Genomic DNA, 20115 nt, shown 5'->3' with positions numbered 1-20115 from the left:
AAAAAAAAAAAAAAAAAACTTTCTTCATACAGGCTCTGCACCAATATGTCACGCTTAGAATGTAAGATCTTGAAGGACTTTGGGGATATGAAACTGTGGAGAGAATTTTCAGGTTTTGTTGTTAAATGATCAAAAACAAGAATGAGTTTCTATGCTTTTTATGTTGTTTATATTACTGCTGAATTTAAACAGAAGATTGACAAAAATAAAATAAAATAAAATGACAACATTTCTTTCTATCTAAATCTTTGTGGGGTTTTTTAAACCAGTTTTGTTGATTCTGATCTCCTGTTTTTCATAAAGGTAGAAATGATGGTGATTTAACACAAATATTTAAATTTTCATACATCCAGTAAAAAGAAAAACACAGAAACAAACCTTATATTAAAAAGTAAGAATTGTGATTCGATTTGTGAATCGTTTAACTTGATTCATGAATCGAATCGTCATCTTAGCAATGATCCACAGCCGTATTTTTTATAGACAAAAGAAATCCATGTACATCTTCATTTTCATCATCCAAGCTGGTATCTGGCTCAAAACTGTACAGCTGGATATTGCCAATATTGATCAGTATTTTTGTTGCATCAATAATGTTAGGTTGGGGTTGTGAGGGGCTGTAAGCTAGTAGGAGAACATGCAAACAGACGGATGATTGGAATGAGGCAAGCTTACTCTTTGTCAATGGTTCAACAACAATTCAGATATGAATTTCTAATGAACTACTGCCCCTCTGCAGAAGCTATGGCATAGGGTGTACTCAGACTGGAAAAGTCTGTTGGTCTGGATTTTTTTTCCTATTTTACAATCATTGCTTGACATTTGTCTGCGGCTCATCAGTTGCTTCATTCCTACTCTGTTAAGGTGCATTCACACCAAATGCAATTCACGTGGTGGAGGTGGTCAGATTTTAATGTCAAGTCAGTGCTACAGATGAAAAATGAGGTGATCTGAAGTCCCGCTGCGTGACCTGAGCGATGAGCGTGGCGCTGAGGACTGGCAGCAGCGTGATTTGAACGATACGTCGCAAATTAGGTGGCCCGGCCAAAATTTAAATATCTGAAGTTTGACAGTTCGCCGCATCAGATCTACCAATCAGGACGTTGGGCATGTGACGTTTTCAGTGACTCAAGCAGCAGAATAATAATCAATGCGAGTGTTTTTGTCCTGAACTTAATCTAATTCCTTAACTCGCAGGGGTCGGGGAGTTGCCAGGGTTGGTGAAGAAGAGATACACCCTAGGCAGATTGGCTGCTCGGGTCTCCTGAACTTTGTGACATTTTTTTTATTTTCATCGAGACAATAATCCACTCCCCCCCCAGTTTTTCACCCTCTCGAGTTAATCCCGGACAGCCTTCAAACTCAGTCACAGAGTTAGAGAAAGACTGCGGAAGCGGCTGTCATTCAGACACAGTCCCCGGATTGAGAGTGTAGCCCCCAGTGACTGGGAAATATTTGATTTGAATAATCTCATAAACCAGACAAAGAGACGTGATTATCTATGTTTATATAGAACTATTCACAATAAATAAACCTGATCTCTCAACATAACCCTCTCAACGTCCATACACTGTAAGTGACATACACATAGACACCGCTCCATGTCAGGTTTAAAACATTGGCTGGTAGCTCCTTCTACAAACAGCTTTGGCATCAAGCTCAGGAATACGTTTTCTGACAGGCGATGGGCAGCGAATTCGCCGTGGAGCAAAAGAGGGACAGGCCACATGAATTTGTCACGCAAATCCCGCAACTCAGGGCAAAAACTGGAGCTCAATCCAATTGAAAACAAACCAAAACCTTCTAAAAAAATGGCTCTGAGAGCAGATTCTTGTCCCGGATCAGAGTCCGCTTGGGTGTATCCAAACTAAAAATTTCAAGACCAGAGATCATTCCCCCCGATAATCCAGAACCCTGGTCCAGGACCAGGAATCGTTCCCTGACCAATCTTTTGAAGTGATCTCAGTTGTTTTCCAATCGGACTGAGCTTCGGTTTGCGATTACTCAGCCTGAATACAATCTAAGATTATTGGAGGAAACAAACTCTGGTTCACTTTAAGCGAACCAAATGTGTCCAGTCTTAGAAAACAACAGTAATTTATTTATTTATTTAGGCTAAAAGCAGCATAATCGTAATTAAAAGACCACTGGAAGAGCTTGTACAATAGATCAAAAGATTATCAGAGTGGGTCTTTAAGGGGAAAAAATGTACAACTCAGTGTTTTGTGAGATTTATCCTCTAGAGGTCAAAGTAGAAAACTCTGATGTGAAGAATGTGATGTTTACCATAATGCAAGTGCTTCCTTGGGTACACCAAAATGAGAACATCCCACTTTTTACATTTTCAATAATAAGTCTATTGCTGTAGTCTGGCCTAAATTTTATCTAAGCGGGAGTTTTGCCAGGAAATATTAGTCTCCAAACCCACACCAAAATGGACATTTTCCACTGGTTAATCCTAATCTGTAGACACGCTCCAAAGAGCCACAAACAAAGTGCACCGTCTGCACTCCGTCTTAACCTTTAATCAGGCCCGTCTGAAGTTCAACCATCACTGCGGCTGCCTCCCTCCAGATTAACACCAGAATGGTGGAGAAGAAGCTTGATGCACGAGTGGAAGATGCGAGAAACTGTTCAAAAAGCAGCAGCTGCTCCTGCAGCATCGCGCGGAAGCTAACAGGAATGGGGGATTGTGGGAAACCCGTGAAAGGTGCACGCGGGGTTACCGAACCGAAGGCGCGTCTAGCGTTTCAAATAAGCCACCAAACATGGTTAATAAAATATCTTCTGAACTTACCAGCAAACTTTCCAGGTTTAAGGCGGACTTGGGGTCTTTGAGCATGTCCTCCAGCTTCTTCAGCCGGGTTTCCATCCTCTTCTCCGCGCCCGCCGACATGGCCGCAGAGCCGCTCATTGTACGTTAATTTGACGAATATGGAGACGGTGTCCAAACTTTTTTTGGGGGGAAAATGTACATGGGAACCCCTCTTTGTCCGTAGCTAGTGGCCGTAGGCCTAGCGGAGCCGCCTTGGGCTCTCAGCCCACCCAAGCGCTTCCAGCAGGAGCAGCACAATGAGGAGAAAATATTCCCAACGGAAAAAAGAAAAGGAAAAAAATCCCAAACTTTCCAAAAGTATTGAGCCCCCTCTACGTTAGCAGTCTGCTGTGGGGGGAAATGGAGGCTAAAATCTGCTGGAATGTTTACCTCGAGTTAAGTGAAAGATGCATATTTGGCCCAACTCGGCGATAAAGTTTGAATTTGGAGATAGTAGCAACAGGCAGCAGCAGGGCGTTTTCTCTGCGCCCCTCTCCTCCCTCTCCCTGTAGGTTTTCGCCTCCTGGAAATTCTTCGGGTTCGCCGTTTCGGAGAAATTTCCACGTATTTTCACCCCATTCAAAAACACTGTTGACGTTGTAATTTATTCCGCTGCCACAAGTCATCTGAAATGTGGCTGTTCTCCCGCGCTGAATTTTTAATAAGCAAACACTTTCTTCCTGAACTTCGTCATGGTTCTTTTCGGCTTGTCCTCTTTGGTTTTGTTCATGTTCGGGGCTGCTGTCAAACAAAAATCCTCTCTATCCGGAGAGAAAAGTCCCCCAGCAGCTGAATTCCTTACTGTACGCTCACATCTACACAAACACACACGGAGGAGGCTGCTGCTGCAGTCTCTCCTCCCCCTGACATCAATCAAATACTCAATTACCCATAATTCTTCACTCCTCTGAAAATATGTTAGCTACTTAGCTAAAACAAACAACTTTCACGAAATTGTTTCACTGATATAACGTAGCCCCTGAAATATTAATGCAATAATAATAATTTTTCATTTCGTAAACAAAAGGATTTTTGTTAAAACGTTTTTGTAATAAAAATAGAAAAAATATGTGGATAAAGTTATAAAATTATGAGGAAAAAAGTCGACATTTTAGATTAAAGTTGTACATTTGCACTTCAAAAACTCCACATTTTACTAGTTTTTATAAATATATATATATATATATATATATATATATATATATATATATATATATATATATATATATATATATATATATATATGCATCTTTTAAATTGTTTTAGAGAGACAAGTTGTCAAGTTAAGGCCACTGACACTAAAAGTATACTTATCCTATAGTAAAATATGACAGTATATTTTAAGTTTACTCTATATATTATATATATATTGTAAAATGAATATGTTTAAGTTTAATCTGAGGATGTATTCCGTTAGTATACTTCCTACACTGTGCCTACATGGTCTAAATAGAGTATATGCTATACTTTTTCTCAACTCTACTTAATAAAATAAACTTACCAGTTACCTGTTTAATTTATGTTGCAGAAAAATTCAGAAACATGGCATGAACATGAGTGTTCAAGAATCACTTTTTTACTTTTTGTAAATATAAGACTTTATTTTCATGACATTACAACCTTGTTTATAAAAAAGCAGGACATTCTCCTTTTTTGTTTAGTACGTTTTTTTAATTTCAGATTATTAAAGAAAATCTGTTAACCAATTGCCAAAAATGTACAGCCCTAGTGATTGATTTCATTTTATTTTCAAACACAAAATAAAATGGCTTGATGAACAGAAAGCGGTGCCTGAAAAAAGAGTGGGTAGAAGAAACATCTTATTAATTCCTGTCCTCAATCTTACATTTTATCCATATATTTTTACAGAAAAAAACACATTATTCTCATAGATACTCGGAATGTGAAGTGCCCCTCTGTCTCAGAAGAAAATATATTTTGCATTAGATTTAGAAACAAGGTACTCTCCATATGCATTTAGCGAGTCTACATTTGACATGTTTCCCCATTTCTAGCAAAAAAAAAGCACAGAGATCTATAATATTAGAACATTCTTGAAATTAGTCAGTCTTCTATTTCATAGTTTAGCTTTCTGAAATCTGAAAATTTCTACCACATAAAGAAAACCTCATAACCGTTCATGTTTTACTTCATTTATTGATTAAACACCTGGAAGTCTGCATGTCTGATATAACTTAAATCTCCAGCTATCACTGTAATATACATAATGTGCATAATAGTTTTCAGCATGGCTGTTTAAATCATCGTAATTCCCCTTTATCTGTTAAAATTAGATTTATTTTCTATTAAAAAGGACTAACTATAATAAGTGGAAATGATCTTTACAGCCTTTATTTCTATTGCTTTCAAAAATCTTGGTAAAAGAAAGTCTTGCAAGTCATTGGGCCTTGTTTATTTAACTTCCTTTTTTTCTTTTTTTTACTGATTTCTTTGAAAATATTTGCTTAATCCTATCTTAAACATAAACATAATTTTCTCTTTATTGCTCCAATTAAAAGGCCATTTTACCTCTATTGTTTAATAAAATAATCTGCATATTTATTGAACAAAAATATTTTATTTAGTTAATGACATTTACCTACAAACCAATGTTTAGATATTATAAATATTAAAATAAAACTTTATTCTTAACTTTGAAGATATTTCTTGTCTAATTTCTAAAATGAACTAATGGATGTGAAAGAAAAACAAAAACATGTAAATATGAAAATGAATATATAAAATAAACTGTCATCCATCCATCCATCCATCCATCCATCCATCCATCCATCAGCATAGCAAGGAGAAGCCAGGCACACTTAATATCTAATTGGAAGGGTGATATTAACAAAATCAACAATTAATCAGTTTAATTGTTTGAAGTTAAACTTTCAAAATGTTGTTTTTATGTCAAAATTCATTGCATAATTAGTGCCCAATCCTCATTTTCTGTTTTTTCTAAAGACGCTTTGGCACCACAGGAAGAGAGGCTGTTACTTTTAAAAACCACTAGATGAAGCCAAAGACCACATAAATTTCAGTTTCTTAACAGGAGAAGCTGAGAAACAGATCTAACCCAAATTATACATATTTTTAAAGATAATAATAATGATGGTCAAGTTTTAGGGCGCAGTAGTTTTGTTTTAGTCACTTAATGTGCTGCCATTATTTAGTCCCATATTAGTTTAACTTAAAAATGAACAACAGCCGAGGAGTGCTTAAAACTAACAAACAACCACTTTTTTTTTGCTGATTTTTGTATGTTGATTTTATCATGCTTATCAATATTTAAGCAGCGTGGGCCTGACCAGAGCCAAGCTATAAATGATTAAGTACTAAACACTGTGCTTAAACACTTTCCTTCCTCTACATGAATTATTGAAAGACATGGGAAGATGATTCAAAGAAAAATTGACAGTTCAATTTTAACTTAAAAACAGATCAGGGAAAACTTGTGTGTGTGTTGCGATTTGTGACAGAGAACTTCAGGAGATTAAGATATAAAACCTCTTAAATATAAATTTTGGAAGGCTAAGTTTTGGTTAAATTGATAGACAGAGAATTTGATGAATTTGAAGTGTTTCTTTCCAAATAATGCAATTAATTAAGACAATTATTGAAACACTTTCATATATAAAACTTGATCTGAATCCATAGTTTCTTTGGACATACACAGAGAAACAGAGTGGTGTGTGCCTCTTCTTTATTTGTCTTCATGGACAACTCACTGAATAAAACAAATACTGTTACAACACAAAATCTGAACATTTTCCAAAGCAAATTTGGCCACATGTTATGTACATGTTACAACTTCATATTTAAAAAAGTCCTCTACATTCCAACGTTTTCTCCATTTTTAGTATAAAAAAAAGAAAAGAAAAAGAAAAAAAAGAAGCATTTTAAAGTTCAATCCACCTTCACTTTTCTTCGCATTTGCAAATGCAAAAGTTGTAGACAATAAATAATGCTAGAAAAATGTACACAAAGAGAAGGACGGTCCACCACGACTTAAAAGGTTTCAACAGATGAGGGTTGGGAGGAGGTCATTCCTCTCAGCCAAGAACATGTCAGTCCATACAATTTACAGAAAAAGCTGATCATCTATACATTGACACTAGCAAGATAACAAAGTTTTTGTTTCTGGTATATTTCTTTTTCCAAAAAGACAGGGGAGTTGTCTTTACAATATCTTATTTGTGGAGATTATACAAGCAAAAGTTAAGGCAACTTCTTTGTTGTTTCCGAAAAAGTCCCATCACGAAACTGCGTCTCTAGACCACTTAGTACCAATCAAAGTGGAGTTTCTTGTCATTTGCATAATCCAGGCTGTTGTAGTCTATTATCTCCCCTGAACGAAGGCTTGAAGCTTGTCACAGTCGGGTTGTTTTCACACAAATATCAGCAGTCCAGCAGTTGCAGACCTCCATGTCTTTTGATTTTTCATCAGGCATGAACAGCATTTCTTTCAACTAAAATTCAGATTACAAACTTTAAAATCTGGGCACGGTTCTTTAAGTAAGTGCGAAGAGTTGTGATGATGACTTGTAACAAGGCTGTTGTCAAAATCTGTTGGCTATTTGTTGATACATTTTTGTAGTGTTGTGTACTTTATTTAAATTTTGACAAGCTAACTCTTTTTTAGCTCTCTGGTTTTTAAGCTAAACCTAGCTAAAAAAAAAGAGCTAGTCGAAGCAAAGAAAAACAAAAGCACAAAAAGCACATACATACATATAAATAAATAACCAAACAACATTTGAAATTTCTAGATCTTTTTAACATATATTTTGTGCATTCATAGTTTTTGTCCTGGTGTGGCTGAGAAACACTTTGTTCTGTTTCTGCTAGCAAGAAAGGACAATGGTCAGAGTTGTACGCCTGTTTTACCTTCAACAACATCATATCCCAAACTTTTGTTTTTATTTATAAAACTACAATAATTAACAAAACCGTAGCAGAAAAAGGTTTGTGTTATAAAAAAATCTGTGAAAGCAATAACATTAAAATAGAAAAAAAATCATCACCAGCATGTGCTACATGAAAGAACGGAACAAAACTGTATCTTTGCTGCTATTTTAATTTTAGTGAGGGAAATGTTGAATGTAATTGCAATCATTTGGCTTTTTAGGAGAAAATCTATAAAAAAAAGAACAATTTTCAATTAAATGGTAAAATAGAGAAATGCGTAATAAAACAGAGAAGAAATTTACTGTTTTTAACCCTTGTGCTATCTTATGGGGTCCAGATGACCAAAGCCTTACACTGACTTGTTATTCATCCCAAGACAAATATGGATGAAGGTGGACAAGATTTCATGTCTGCCACGGACACCAGTGAAATTAAGAAATCATTGGGGGAAAAAAGTGCGCTGTCTTAAGATGACCCCACTTCCAACGTCAATATACCTAGAATAGCACAAGGGTTAAATAGGAGTCTCAAGGTGCTACAGGGGTTTGGAATCTCTATGAGATGTTACAGTGCACTAAAACAATATAACCATCTTTAACCTGATGCCCAACTGATTGGTTAGGCTATGGTCGCAAATACAACTGCCATTGTGTGATGGGAGGCATCGGCAGAATCTTCAAAATTTACCACTGCCCAATTTTTGTTTTGGAAATTGTTGGTGTGGTCATAAATGTAGACGATGGCAGTCAGGCAACCATCAGGTATGCAGAATGGGCCGGTTTTTATATACCCCTGGGCTACAGGGCATTGGCAGCCATTGGCACTTGATATGCACTTGATTCCCGTCTGGAGACCAATGCACACCGTCCAGGCAGGCAATCCAGCTACCACCGATTTGTAGGCTGCCCAGCTGACGCTAGATATTGTAATGGCGTCAACCCCGCCTGCCACTGCGCGACCTCGGCTACTGACCATTGTCAACTTTTAGAGAAAAATCGTCTGGTCACCAGAATTTTAACTTTTACTTAAAACCCTAAAACCACACCATGTGGCCACCCTCCAAACTTGCTGAAAAACTTGCATTTAAATCGTCACACAGTGGGATTTTGGTATATGTGACCATAGCCTTAATTAAGTTTTATTTTAATAAGTCTTATACATTTTATTGTGTCTTTGTCCTGCTTTCCTCAAGTAATCACGGACACTGCTGCTGTTGATGTGTAACATTTAAATCTAAAACCAAAAGGGAGGTTTTTGTGTGGTGCCAAACATAATAGCATCGTTTTACACTCTGGGAATAGAATTTCAGATCAGATCACATTTCTATGACAGGAAAATAAAAACAAACAAATGGAAATACTTCACATATGAATGTCCAAAAAGCATCATAGAAATTCTTTTTTCAAACGAGATAAAAACTGCATTTTCATCTCTTTTGTTTGCGGGAACATCACTTTGACAGAGAAACCAAACCTTGGCAAGAGGCACGCTGAGCCTAAACGCGTGACTTAGAGGCAGCAGATTGTGTTGCACACAACTTATTCTGAGTCAACACTGTGTTATCTCAGCTGGGCTCTCTGCTTGCACCTGCCTCAACACAGACTCCACATAACATTGACTGACTGAGGGTGAAGTGAGCCTTGTTATTTGTGAATAACTGCCTAAGCAAGCAATCACTGAATGTTTCACGGTGTCCACAGAACAAACTAGAAGTTAGAGTGGGATTGTAAAGTTGCTACTCATGTCTGAAGTACTTCTCCTCAGAGTAGAAAATCAGAGTAAATCATTTTAAAACATTATACAGCATTCCACATCCTTATTTTCAAACACATTACATAACTGGTTGATATTTTGGCAGCCATTTATCCCTGGTCCACCACTGAGTCTGAAATTAGTATAAATACATGACAAGAGTGTGTCGGATGTTTCCGTGTGTGGATTTTTCTAATATGTGTGTATATGGGATTCGGAAACTGAATGTGTACTCATCAGGGTGGGAGCAGGACTGTAATAGATAGTGGCTGCAATGGGTGTAGTAATACATTTGGTCTAGGGCAGGGGTGTCCAAAGTCAGACCTCGAGGACCAGTGTCTTACATGTTTTCCAACCAGCCTGCCATTGAAGCTTCTCATTGGCTAAACACACCTGATCAAGGTAAGCAGATAAGGCAGGATTTTTCAAAAACTAGGTGGAGGCCGACTCTCATGGGCTGACTTTGGACACCCTGGTCTAGGGTAAGGGGGTTGAGAAATTTTAAGCCTTTTACTTCTCTTTCCCTTTTGAATATTTCTTGTTTTTTTATCATGTTCTATCTTTGCTTTTAAAGTATATGTTCAAATAAAATATAATCATCATCAAATTCAATTTCACCAAAAATAAGGTAAGTCTTTGGCATCTCCATCCTTGGACTCAAATTTAGAGGTTGGTTTGACAGTGTGGATTTACAGGATAATTGATCAGATTGAACAGAATATGTAAAACTAAGAAAAAAAACATTCTTTCTTTAAAAGCTTAACTTAGCAAGACATAATAAAATCAACACCAAGTGTTCAAATTAGATAGACAACCTTTGACATTAATTTTTGTTTGTTTTGGGCCACTGGACAGAGGCAGCCTATGGACCAATTGAGGAAAACTTCAAGCCGTTATTTAAGTGTGTTAGCAGGAGTTACGGTCTGCTATTAAAACGCTCTTTAATATAATAAAGGGTGTGGACAGAAACTTTACAAAGCATCATCCTTTTGGCAATAGTCGCTTAAATTTCAGCAAAATGCTGTCTGACATTTTAGTAATTTTCAAAGATTTCCTTCTTACTTTAAATCCCACATGTTCTCATCAAAGTAAATGTACTGACTTGTTCAATCTCAGTGTTTTGTAATCTTTTTATTTATACTTCTTTGTACTTGTCAATATGGGTTTGGGCCTCGTGTGAAGACTTTAATTGTGTGTTTTGGTGCCAGTTCAGCTTTTTATGTTACTTTTTTATATGAACCTCTGAGTTCAGACTTCCTTTCTAGGATTATTGATTTTGACCGTGTCTCATGTGTGGTTTGTTTTTTTCATTGATAGAAGAAGTCACCCTGTAAAACTAACCAATTTTAACTTGGTAAAACACAGAAACAATAAATGGTTTCAAGCATGCATGGACCCATTAAAATTTGGCAAATGATGTGGCCAAGGGAAATTCCAGTTATTAGGTTATTAAATCACAAAAAGTATTGTTTTTTTCACAAAAATATTATGTAATTGTTGACTTGGTTTTGGTTGATGACAGGAACCGTAAGATGTCATATTTTATTGTTCAAACTTCAACATCAAGAAAAGGACGGAATTTCATTTATCATATTTTTGACACTATAAAGCGCGCTTAAAAGCCTTAATTACAAAAAAAAAAATGTCACTAAGCCCTATAATCAAACAAGGTTGGTTGTAAAAATGCTAACATGGCTAACATGTTGTGGTGTCTGACTGTGTTCTATTTACATCTTACTAACACAGTTAGGGGTTAGCGTTGTCCCAGTAATATTTGTTGTAGCGGTATGAGCTTGTTTTTTTACGTGTTGTGAATTATAGGTATTGTGAATATGCTAACGTAGCTAATGTAGCTCACGTGTAGCATGTCACTAACAAGATCTAGCATTATTGTGAATGCATTTATGTAATTACTGACTGATGGACTTCTCTGTGACTCTTTTGTCTAGCTTAATGTGCCTTACAGTTCGGTGCGACTTATGTATGACATAAGTTCAAAAATAGAGCATTCATTGACAGTGCGAAAAATACGATAATTGAATGGCATTATAGGTAAATGTGTAGAAATAAATGATTTTCACAATTCTATTTTAAATGTATTATTAATACTTAAAACACACAATCTATCACTAATGGCTGTGAAAACTGTATAAATAAAACTGGCAGAAAATTTCAAGTAATTTGGAATGATTTCTGGAAAATGAGAAATTGAAAACTTCACTTAACATTTGGTGTTTTGAAATTATGTCTCAGTTCCCTCAGCGGTTTCTAAAGGCAACATAGTCAGTGTCAAACAAACCCATGACTGAAACAACACTGCTAATGTATTACTGAAAAGATCAAGGACCAGCCTGGAGAAGGGAGAACGAACGTTGGCAGAAGATCCACACCATCATCCACCCCAGCTCCTCAGGTTTTTCTGCAAATGCTGCTGATTGGAATGATTATCCTGACAACTCTGTTTCTTCACTGTGCAACAAAGTTCAGCTAACTCCAATATGCAAAACCAGACTGAAGAAGCGGCATGATTCTAGTTGTTGCTGGTGAATTACATCCAGTTTGCAAGCTTTTTACTTTTCTTGAAAAACTGAAAGTGATTTTGAGACCAAGTGTGTTTCATTTGTTTCCCAAAAATCGCTTTATAGCTCAATCACACATTTCCAATCAACTACCTGTAAAATTTTACACTACTGGGTGTTTCATAGTTGATAAAAATCCCCAAAAATACACAGTGCTGTTCTGGAAGGATATGAGGTGAATAAACCTATGGGGAGTCGTGTGGGGCAAATCTTTTCCTCCAGTTGCAGGACTGTGCTCTGCTGTTCAGAAGTTAAGTTCTCCTTTCCACTCGGTTGCCCAGCTTGTGAAAATGTAATCCATTGAAGAATCTGTCACAGGATGGGAATCCCCTCCCTCTGCGCTGACACACAGCATCATGCAAACTCCCATCTGTTGTTGAAGGCGGTTTGTGGTGCTGGCAGACGTACGGTACCATAAGTGAGGACGAAAAGTGCGTGCACATGTGTTGAAGTCCAGAGTGATAGGATTCTGATAGCTGTGAGTTGATGGCACTGCGGTCCTCGAAACATCCAACTATGAAGAAAAGGAAACTGAATTAAGATTGTTCTGGAAAACAGATAAAAACTAAACAGGAAGAGAAACCTTTAAGGAATTTACCATAACAACAAAGTAGTGCTTTTTAAGATTTCTTTGATCTATACCTTTTTTGTACTTTATTATTAAAAATGATCCCTACTTAAGAACATGGTTCCTGAACAATCAGAAATGCCACAATTTCTTGCTGGACTAAAAGGCATCATAATATAACATATCAGAAAAAAATTGAAAATGTATTTATTAAGAAATGGACATTGCATATTAATGGTCATTAAATAAAACAAATGTAAATATTTCAGATCTTAGTCATAGGCTAATTTCAATCTGCAGTCCTCTAGCAGCTTGGTGGTACTGAAGATTTTAAGAGGAAGAAAGTACACATAAAAACATAAAAAAAGGTAAAAGACAATAAACAAAATAAAATAGAAACAAATTGTTCCAAGTCCTAGTCATATGTGATTACAAATTTGAGATTTTTGAAGTCATAGTTTTACTAGTCTTTTAAAGATGAGAAAACTTGTACTTTCTCTTACTGTAATGGTGTAATGGGTATGCTATGTCAAAAAGCTGAAAAGATAGAACAATGAATGGTAGCTCACAGTAACCTCTGAAGGTACATTCACACTTCGCTACACAAGTTTCTACGTCTGTTTTGGGGCCCTACGTACAAAAACTGCTGCAATTGAACGCCCATTGAAAGTTAAACTAGGATGAACTTTGACCAATCAGAGATTCGTATTTGGTAGTTACTTATGGATGGTATCCCCTTAAATTCATTTAAAGTGCCAAACCATTGAAAATTGATCACAGAGGAGAAATTAATCATTTCAGTTTGTGCCCGGCTGGAATTCTATGACACCAAGTCTGTTGTATATCAGAATAGAGATGTGAAAGAAAGTAAAATTTGGGAAACTTGACACCTGTTCAACATTTCACACTAAGCCCCCTCCAGCTGTAGGTGGCAGACATGCTCTAGTATTGGGTAGCAACAGTCCAGTGTGAACACCTTTGCTAAACATTTTTTTTAGAGAATGCGCATTTAAAGTTCAATTTAATCTTGAAAGTCTTGAAAATATCTGGTAAGAACGTAGCTTAACAGTTGCTCCAGTTACTCTGGAAGACCTAGAAGATTTCTTTTGAAAACCCCACTCCAATTATCTTTTGATTTAGTAAGCCTGCCCTAATGTCCCATCACCCCTTTGTTTACACTCTCTCCCGCTGGCTTACAGCCTCTCACACCTCCAACTTAACATTACCAGTGCAATACAAATGAAAAGCAATATTGGAGCTATCCAGCCATACAGTTTTGAGCCAGATACCACCTCGGACAAGATGCACATGGATCTCTTTGTCTGCGAGTGGATGCATCAGAATGGAGCAGAGCAGGGAGGTTCCTGCCCACCAACTGTAGCACCTATCACTGCTGCAGGTTTTTTCCAACAGCATTTTTTTGTCTGCTCCTGGTTCACAACAATTTAAAGAAATACTCAGAGGGACAATTAAAGGCCTACATTTCTTTATAAATATCCTCCATCATGAGAAAAACAGCACAAGAACATGTCAAAAACACGATCCTAATTGGAGTTGGTCTTTAAAAAAATCTTACATAATACTTTTTTTTTTTTCTACACATGTTGTCTATGCTATAGTGTTGCCAAATCACTGATGTGAAACAGTGGGTGCTGTTTTGCTGTGGCGACCCCAAAAAATGGGATAATATAAGTCTATATTAAAGTGTTGCCTTTCTATGATAAACATTACAGAACTCTCTCATCTTTGTACTTTGGACAACTTGCAGAATCAATAATTTTAGATTAAAGTTTTGTAAATCACTGAATAAATCTAAGCTGTTAAAGCTCCTTTAAACCATCAAAGCATAAAGCTATATTCAAATAAGTGGCCTCAGGATCCTTTTAGATCAGCAGAAAATAAATGATTCACCTTCAACGTGCATGTTTTAAAAGTTCCTTTTAATTTTTTTATGTGTAGGATGTGATATTTTCCCCTTTGCAATGATACAAACCCCTCATCATAAACAGTCTATTGTTACCAGCCTGAAGATTCCACTTCTTCACTTCTTTTCATTGTATTTGCTGGTTCGCTCTTAGCAACGCTTTCAGCAAACGCCCTGATTTCCATCTTCTCTCAGGTCTAATTAATCTTATTCAGAGCTCTGGTGTCGTATTACTACAACCTGAATTGGTCTTCAAATTGCTGTTAAACACAATTTCATTTAATTAACAACTCAAAGAGTGGATCATTCAATTGTGTCAAACAAACCCTTCGAAACACTTTTATTATCATTCTCCTGCTAGAAGTAGTAAATGTGAACAAGTGAAAAAGAGCAAGGTGCTAATTTGTGCAGGAAAGTTGTGACTAAATAAATAATAAAAGATTACATTTGTCACAAAACATGTCAGATATAAACTTTAATACTCAAAAGCTAAATATTTTTTTTCAAGGAAACTCAGTCTTTGTAAGGCTATATCCTCATAATATTAAAATGTCCCAAAAAAATGCAACTCATGCCAAAGTATTTTAAATTCATCAGCATCTTTTCATGGTGTATTATGTCCATCTATCATTTTGATGTTGGTGTAAGTTACAGGAACAGAAGTCATCACTTTGCTGTCTGTAAAACAAGGGAAGCTGTCCTTGCTGGATCTGTTTTAGAGGTCAGCTTGTTAGGACACAAGACAGCAGCTGTGCCCCTTTTTTATTCTTCCTGTCATCTATCCATCCACCTTTTCCTGTGGCTACTACTGTTTTCACCTGATTTCCTCTGTTATTTTCTCAGCTCCCATATCCTTATCTTTGCTGTGTCTAACGTTTTGTATAAATATATTTAAAATGTAATAATACTAGAAATTCTAATTACTTAATCTGGGAACTTGTGTTACTTAATCATATATTTTTATTTTTGTGGTTTTATCTTCTGTCCTTTGCTTTTCTTTTGTTTGAAAACAATTATTAGTCCTAAATTGATTTTGTACACTGTATCTCAATTTATTTTCAACAAATGACGATGTCCTTAGACCCCAAAGAATATAGTAATAGATGCATAATTAAATAGCGCTTTGCTATCTTCTTAGAAGGCCGAAAGCGCTTTACAGTCACGGTCCCATTCACTCATACACACTCATTCATACACTGATGGCAGTTCTGCTGCATAACACTGGTGCATAACCACCAGGAGCGATGTGGGGTTCAGTGTCCTGTCCAAGGACACTTCGACTCATACATTGGGAGGACAGGTACTGAACCAGAGTTCTTCCAATCAGAGGTCAACCACTCTACCTTTGCACCACGAACAGAAAATTGGTTTGTAAATATGATTTATTCTCCAACAATAACTACTATTATGTGGCCTTAATCCTATAGGTCAGGGGTCGGCAACCTTTAACGGTAAAAGAGCCATTTGGGCTGAACAAAACCTAGAAGGAGCCACATAGTCTTACTTTAGCCTTTAAGAATTTTGGATTTGCGTTCATGACCTTCTTTTTTTAAATAATAAATATAAAATATGCCTATTTTTTGGCAAAAGTAAAAATATAAAATTAATCTAGCATTCTCAAAATGTGATTTTTTTTTCAATAACCAATGTTGTGCAGCATTAGATAATATGTGAATTTAACTAATTTAAAAATCAAACTTTTTACCAAAGTTTAGCTTTGCATATAAAATCTGTTCATTCTGGAGGTAGCGTTGAGCAAACAAGACGTCTTAATGTCAACAGGGATGTAAAAGCCTACAAAGTTTATCATCTTTGTGCACCTCAGCTATCAATTTATATATTTAACTCATCTAAATTAAATTAATGCTAATTAAGTAATCCGTACTTTAAAAAAATTGCTGTTTTATTTTTATTTATTTATTTATTCATTTTTTCTTTTTCCAATCTTTGTCCTCAGCAGTCATACACTGCTGGGTTTTGATATTTTACTTTGGGTTTGGACTTTGGTAGTCTTAGTTTGGAGGCTTTGTTTATTTATTTTCGTTAGGTAGTTTTTGTTAGGCAGCTTTTAGCAGAGAGTTGCTGATGCCCGACATGACTGGGTCAGCAGTCTCCCTGACTTATGTTATCTTTGGCCAAGAAGCCACCATGGAGAGATAAAAGTGCCACATGTGGATCTGGAGCCGCAGGTTGCAGACCCCTGCAACTCCGAGCCAGTGTGGGCAAACACAGGTGAGGCCACCATGGAACCCACAGACAAACCCACCTGCTGCCCACCAATTCAACCCAAAGGTAAACCATATGGGCCCCACATTGAAATGTTCGCTGGGTATTGACCATGAGCAAATGCCGCATGCATAAAAGCTTTAAAAATCGCGTATTTGGGCACAGAAATGCAAAACGTGTGATCTGTGATCTATTAGATTTGTATTTCATACTGAGTCACAAACACATTTAAATACAAACCTCCAACAAAGGTGTTGATGGCATGAACCCACCTTATTTGTTTTGATTGCGGATACGCAGACACCTCCTCTTCAGTGGTGGCTCCAGCTCCGGGCTCCCGGCTGCTGACAGGGGAGTGCTGATGGAGCAGGACAGGATGGCAGTCTTTTCAGCAGAGGGCTTTGGCACAGGCTGGATGACCACACAGCCTCCAGCTGACAGCAGAGGCAGGGCATAGGCATGCTCGCCTTCCTCCATGCTGGTGTCAGGATCTGGCTTGCCCTCCACAGTATCTACTTTCTCTTCTTGTGCTGAAACCCGTTTTCCCATCTCCCATTCACCAACCGAGCAGTTGTTCTCTTTGAGTGCCTCGTACTCCAGATCACCATTGGCTGCCCGATCACTTTCTGCCTTTTCTCCTCCAACCCTGTCTCTTTTTCGGTCTGGGCAAGACTCAAAGGCTGGATTGACAAGGGAATGCCATCCGGTACCATTAACTATCACATTGCATGTTGCAGTAGAGCTTACAGGGAGCTGTGGCAAGGCTAGGGACTGGGTCCGTACAGAGGAGGGTAGAGGTGGAGAGGTGAGATTGGGCATACAGGAATTGAGCTGGCTCGCTGGAGGATCAGCTTTGCTGAAAGGTGTATTGTTTCTGGAAGGAGGTGCTGGTGATTCCAGTGTGATTTTGTGTTTTGATCCCTCCCCTTCCAAAGCCTTTTCCTCATCCCTCCCATTGCCCTCAGAGCCAACGGCCGGTGGAGATTTAGAATCTGTCTCTCCTTCTACTTTGACACAAACCCCAAATGGCATCCTTTGAATTACCTGCTGTTGGCATGGCCTTTGGCCCATGGTTAGGTCAATGACTTCATCTGTCAATCCGGGGCCACCGGTTAGACCAATATTTCCTGAACTGTCTTCTGCCTTCACAACAAAGTCCATTAGTGTTGTTCTAGCTCTCTCTGACAAAGGAGACACATGCTCACCACCAGCTAGTTTTGTTTTCTGTTCCCCTCTGCTACCTCCAGAGGACCCCGGAGATTGTGACCTGGAGGCTTCAGAGCACTCAGGAGCCCTGTTGACTGAGCTGATGTTCTCTGGTTGGTCCTTTGAAGTTTTGGAGTTGAATGGAATTGGGATTGGAATAGGAATTGGGACTGGAAGAGGTACAATTACTGGGTATGGGACTAAGAGAGTTGGAGGAGGTACCAATGGAGCCAAGGATGGCATGCCAAAGTTCATTACTGGGGGCAAAGGGATAGGTCCATTGGGCATCATGTTTACTGGGGGGAAAGGAGGCAACCCCGTCATGGGGAGACCAGGGTGTGGAGGGATCATACCAGGATTGGCACTGGATGAGGGGTGGACATGTGGAGACAGCAGAGGCCTATGCATAGAGCTTGATGTTGGACCAAAGCTGTGTGGGGGTGGGGGAGGACCAATACCAGGGATAATGGGGTTTGACAGTGGGCTATTTGGGCCTCCAGGGTGTGAAGAGGGGCGGAGAAAGGGTGGGCGGATCTGCTGCATCATTTGATGCTCCATGAAGAGAGGGAGAGGCATGGGGCCTCTGGGTGTCATCACCATGGGTGGGCTACCAGAAGGAACCCCGACTGGTGGATGCAAATTAGGAACAGGTGGAGGGACAAGTGCAGAGCTCTCATGGGGTCTGGGTGTGGGAATTTTGGCTGAAGTGGAGGACGAAGGAGAGCAAACACCACCGGTGTCCGGAGGTGAGGGGGCAGAGGAAGTAGAAGGACCCAAAGCTGAGATACTAGAAGGCCCCCCAGGTGAGGGAGGTTTACGCCGTAGGTCAGTCAATGGTGCTCCCCAAGATTCAGGAGTGAGCAGTTGAACTCCTCCGCCACAGTCCGGCTTACTATCCCCCCCTGCTGCATGCGCAGGGTTACACAGCGCTCCTGGCAGGGCAGCCTGCGTCTCCTTATAGAAAATGTCCATTTTGTATTGGTTGAGGCATTTGGCACTGCAGAACTGCAGCCTCCGCTCCCCAGCGCCAAAGTCCAGGTACTCCTTAGTGTGACGAATGTGTTTGCACCAGTCGCACACCTGCAGGACAATGCACACATAAACAAACACAACGTAAGAGAAACTCCTGGATGTTTGAATAAATAAAAACATTTTAACTTCACAAAAGTTGCTAAACAGAAAACTATAGAGCTGTAATTTTAAAAATACAGTTTCTACATTTACAAAAAAAGCTACAAACATTTATTTTTTTTTAACTGTCTATTAGCATAAATTACCCAGCTACCAACAATTGCAAATTTAGCTAACAATTTCTTACAAATTGTTAAGGTACTGGTACTTCCTTTTACAGAAACTGCTACTTATTCACAATATGTTTTTGCGTTCACCTGTCCAGTTTTTAGGTGTGCTTATGATTCATATGAGTTGTTTTTTTAACCATTAAAGCGTATAGTAATTTGAAATATTCAAAACCCTTCTTTCTTGTGTTGTACTTTTTGTTTTCCTTGTCTCTTTCGTTCAGACAAAAATATGAATCAACTTAGTTGCATAAGTGGAATAAAATGCTTTTATGTTCTGTGTTATATCAAAAGTTACATTGTGCCTGTTTTGATCTAAAATAAAATAAATATTCAGATATACATAAGCCAAAAAAATGTTAAACCAACAATATGAGCTCCGGAAAAATGCATACTTGCTAATAAACATTTAAATTGATCAACATGTGTGGTTATTTGTGTATGCATCTTTCCTAAAACTATTTTTTGGATTTAAATTTTTTTAAACAATTTATTTTAAGATAGTTAATGTATTATTTACTGTCATCTAATCAATATTATCAATCTTACACAGTAAGACACGTTTTGATACATGACTAGTAATAATGATTTCTGGCCCAATATGAAAATGGGGTGAAAAGGGTTGGATAATAAAAAAAAATTGCTTCTTTCACTCCCTTTCGAGCAATTAATCAATTGTCTATTTGAATATCAATATATTTATCAGATTCATATGTGTGTACTGTATGAAATAGAAGTGCAAATGTCTTTTTATGATTAGAAACTAATACAATGTCAATAACATAGCATCATTTCTTTTTATTTTTTGAATTTAAGAATTATTATCTCAAACAGATTTGATT

General features: G+C 37.7%; 2 protein-coding genes across 5 annotated transcripts in view; both read right to left on the bottom strand.

The window, feature by feature from the left end:
- rock2a (rho-associated, coiled-coil containing protein kinase 2a) overlaps window positions 1–3703 on the bottom strand; it is a gene marked incomplete in the record, with an annotated part of 42392 nt that extends 38689 nt beyond the window's left edge. The window contains 1 exon segment of the mRNA XM_024291207.2: window positions 2798–3703. Within this exon segment, the coding sequence (XP_024146975.1) occupies window positions 2798–2914 (117 nt within the window).
- Window positions 3704–6501: 2798 nt separating this feature from the next.
- Window positions 6502–20115, bottom strand: part of sobpa (sine oculis binding protein homolog (Drosophila) a) — a 57656-nt gene continuing 44042 nt past the window's right edge. For all 4 annotated transcript variants that reach the window (XM_024270670.2, XM_024270685.2, XM_024270677.2 and 1 more), the window contains 2 exons: window positions 17042–19055; window positions 6502–12565 (listed from right to left, as the gene is read on the bottom strand). In XM_024270670.2, coding sequence (XP_024126438.1) covers window positions 17043–19055 — 2013 coding nt within the window. In that variant the 3' untranslated portion in view covers window positions 6502–12565; window position 17042. The remainder of the gene's footprint in view (window positions 12566–17041; window positions 19056–20115) is intronic.

The sequence above is a fragment of the Oryzias melastigma genome, linkage group LG22 (genome assembly GCF_002922805.2).
Source record: "Oryzias melastigma strain HK-1 linkage group LG22, ASM292280v2, whole genome shotgun sequence".
Classification (NCBI taxonomy): Eukaryota; Metazoa; Chordata; class Actinopteri; order Beloniformes; family Adrianichthyidae; genus Oryzias; species Oryzias melastigma.
The sequence above is the reverse complement of the archived record's forward strand: the minus strand, read 5'-3'. Positions and strand labels throughout refer to the sequence as shown.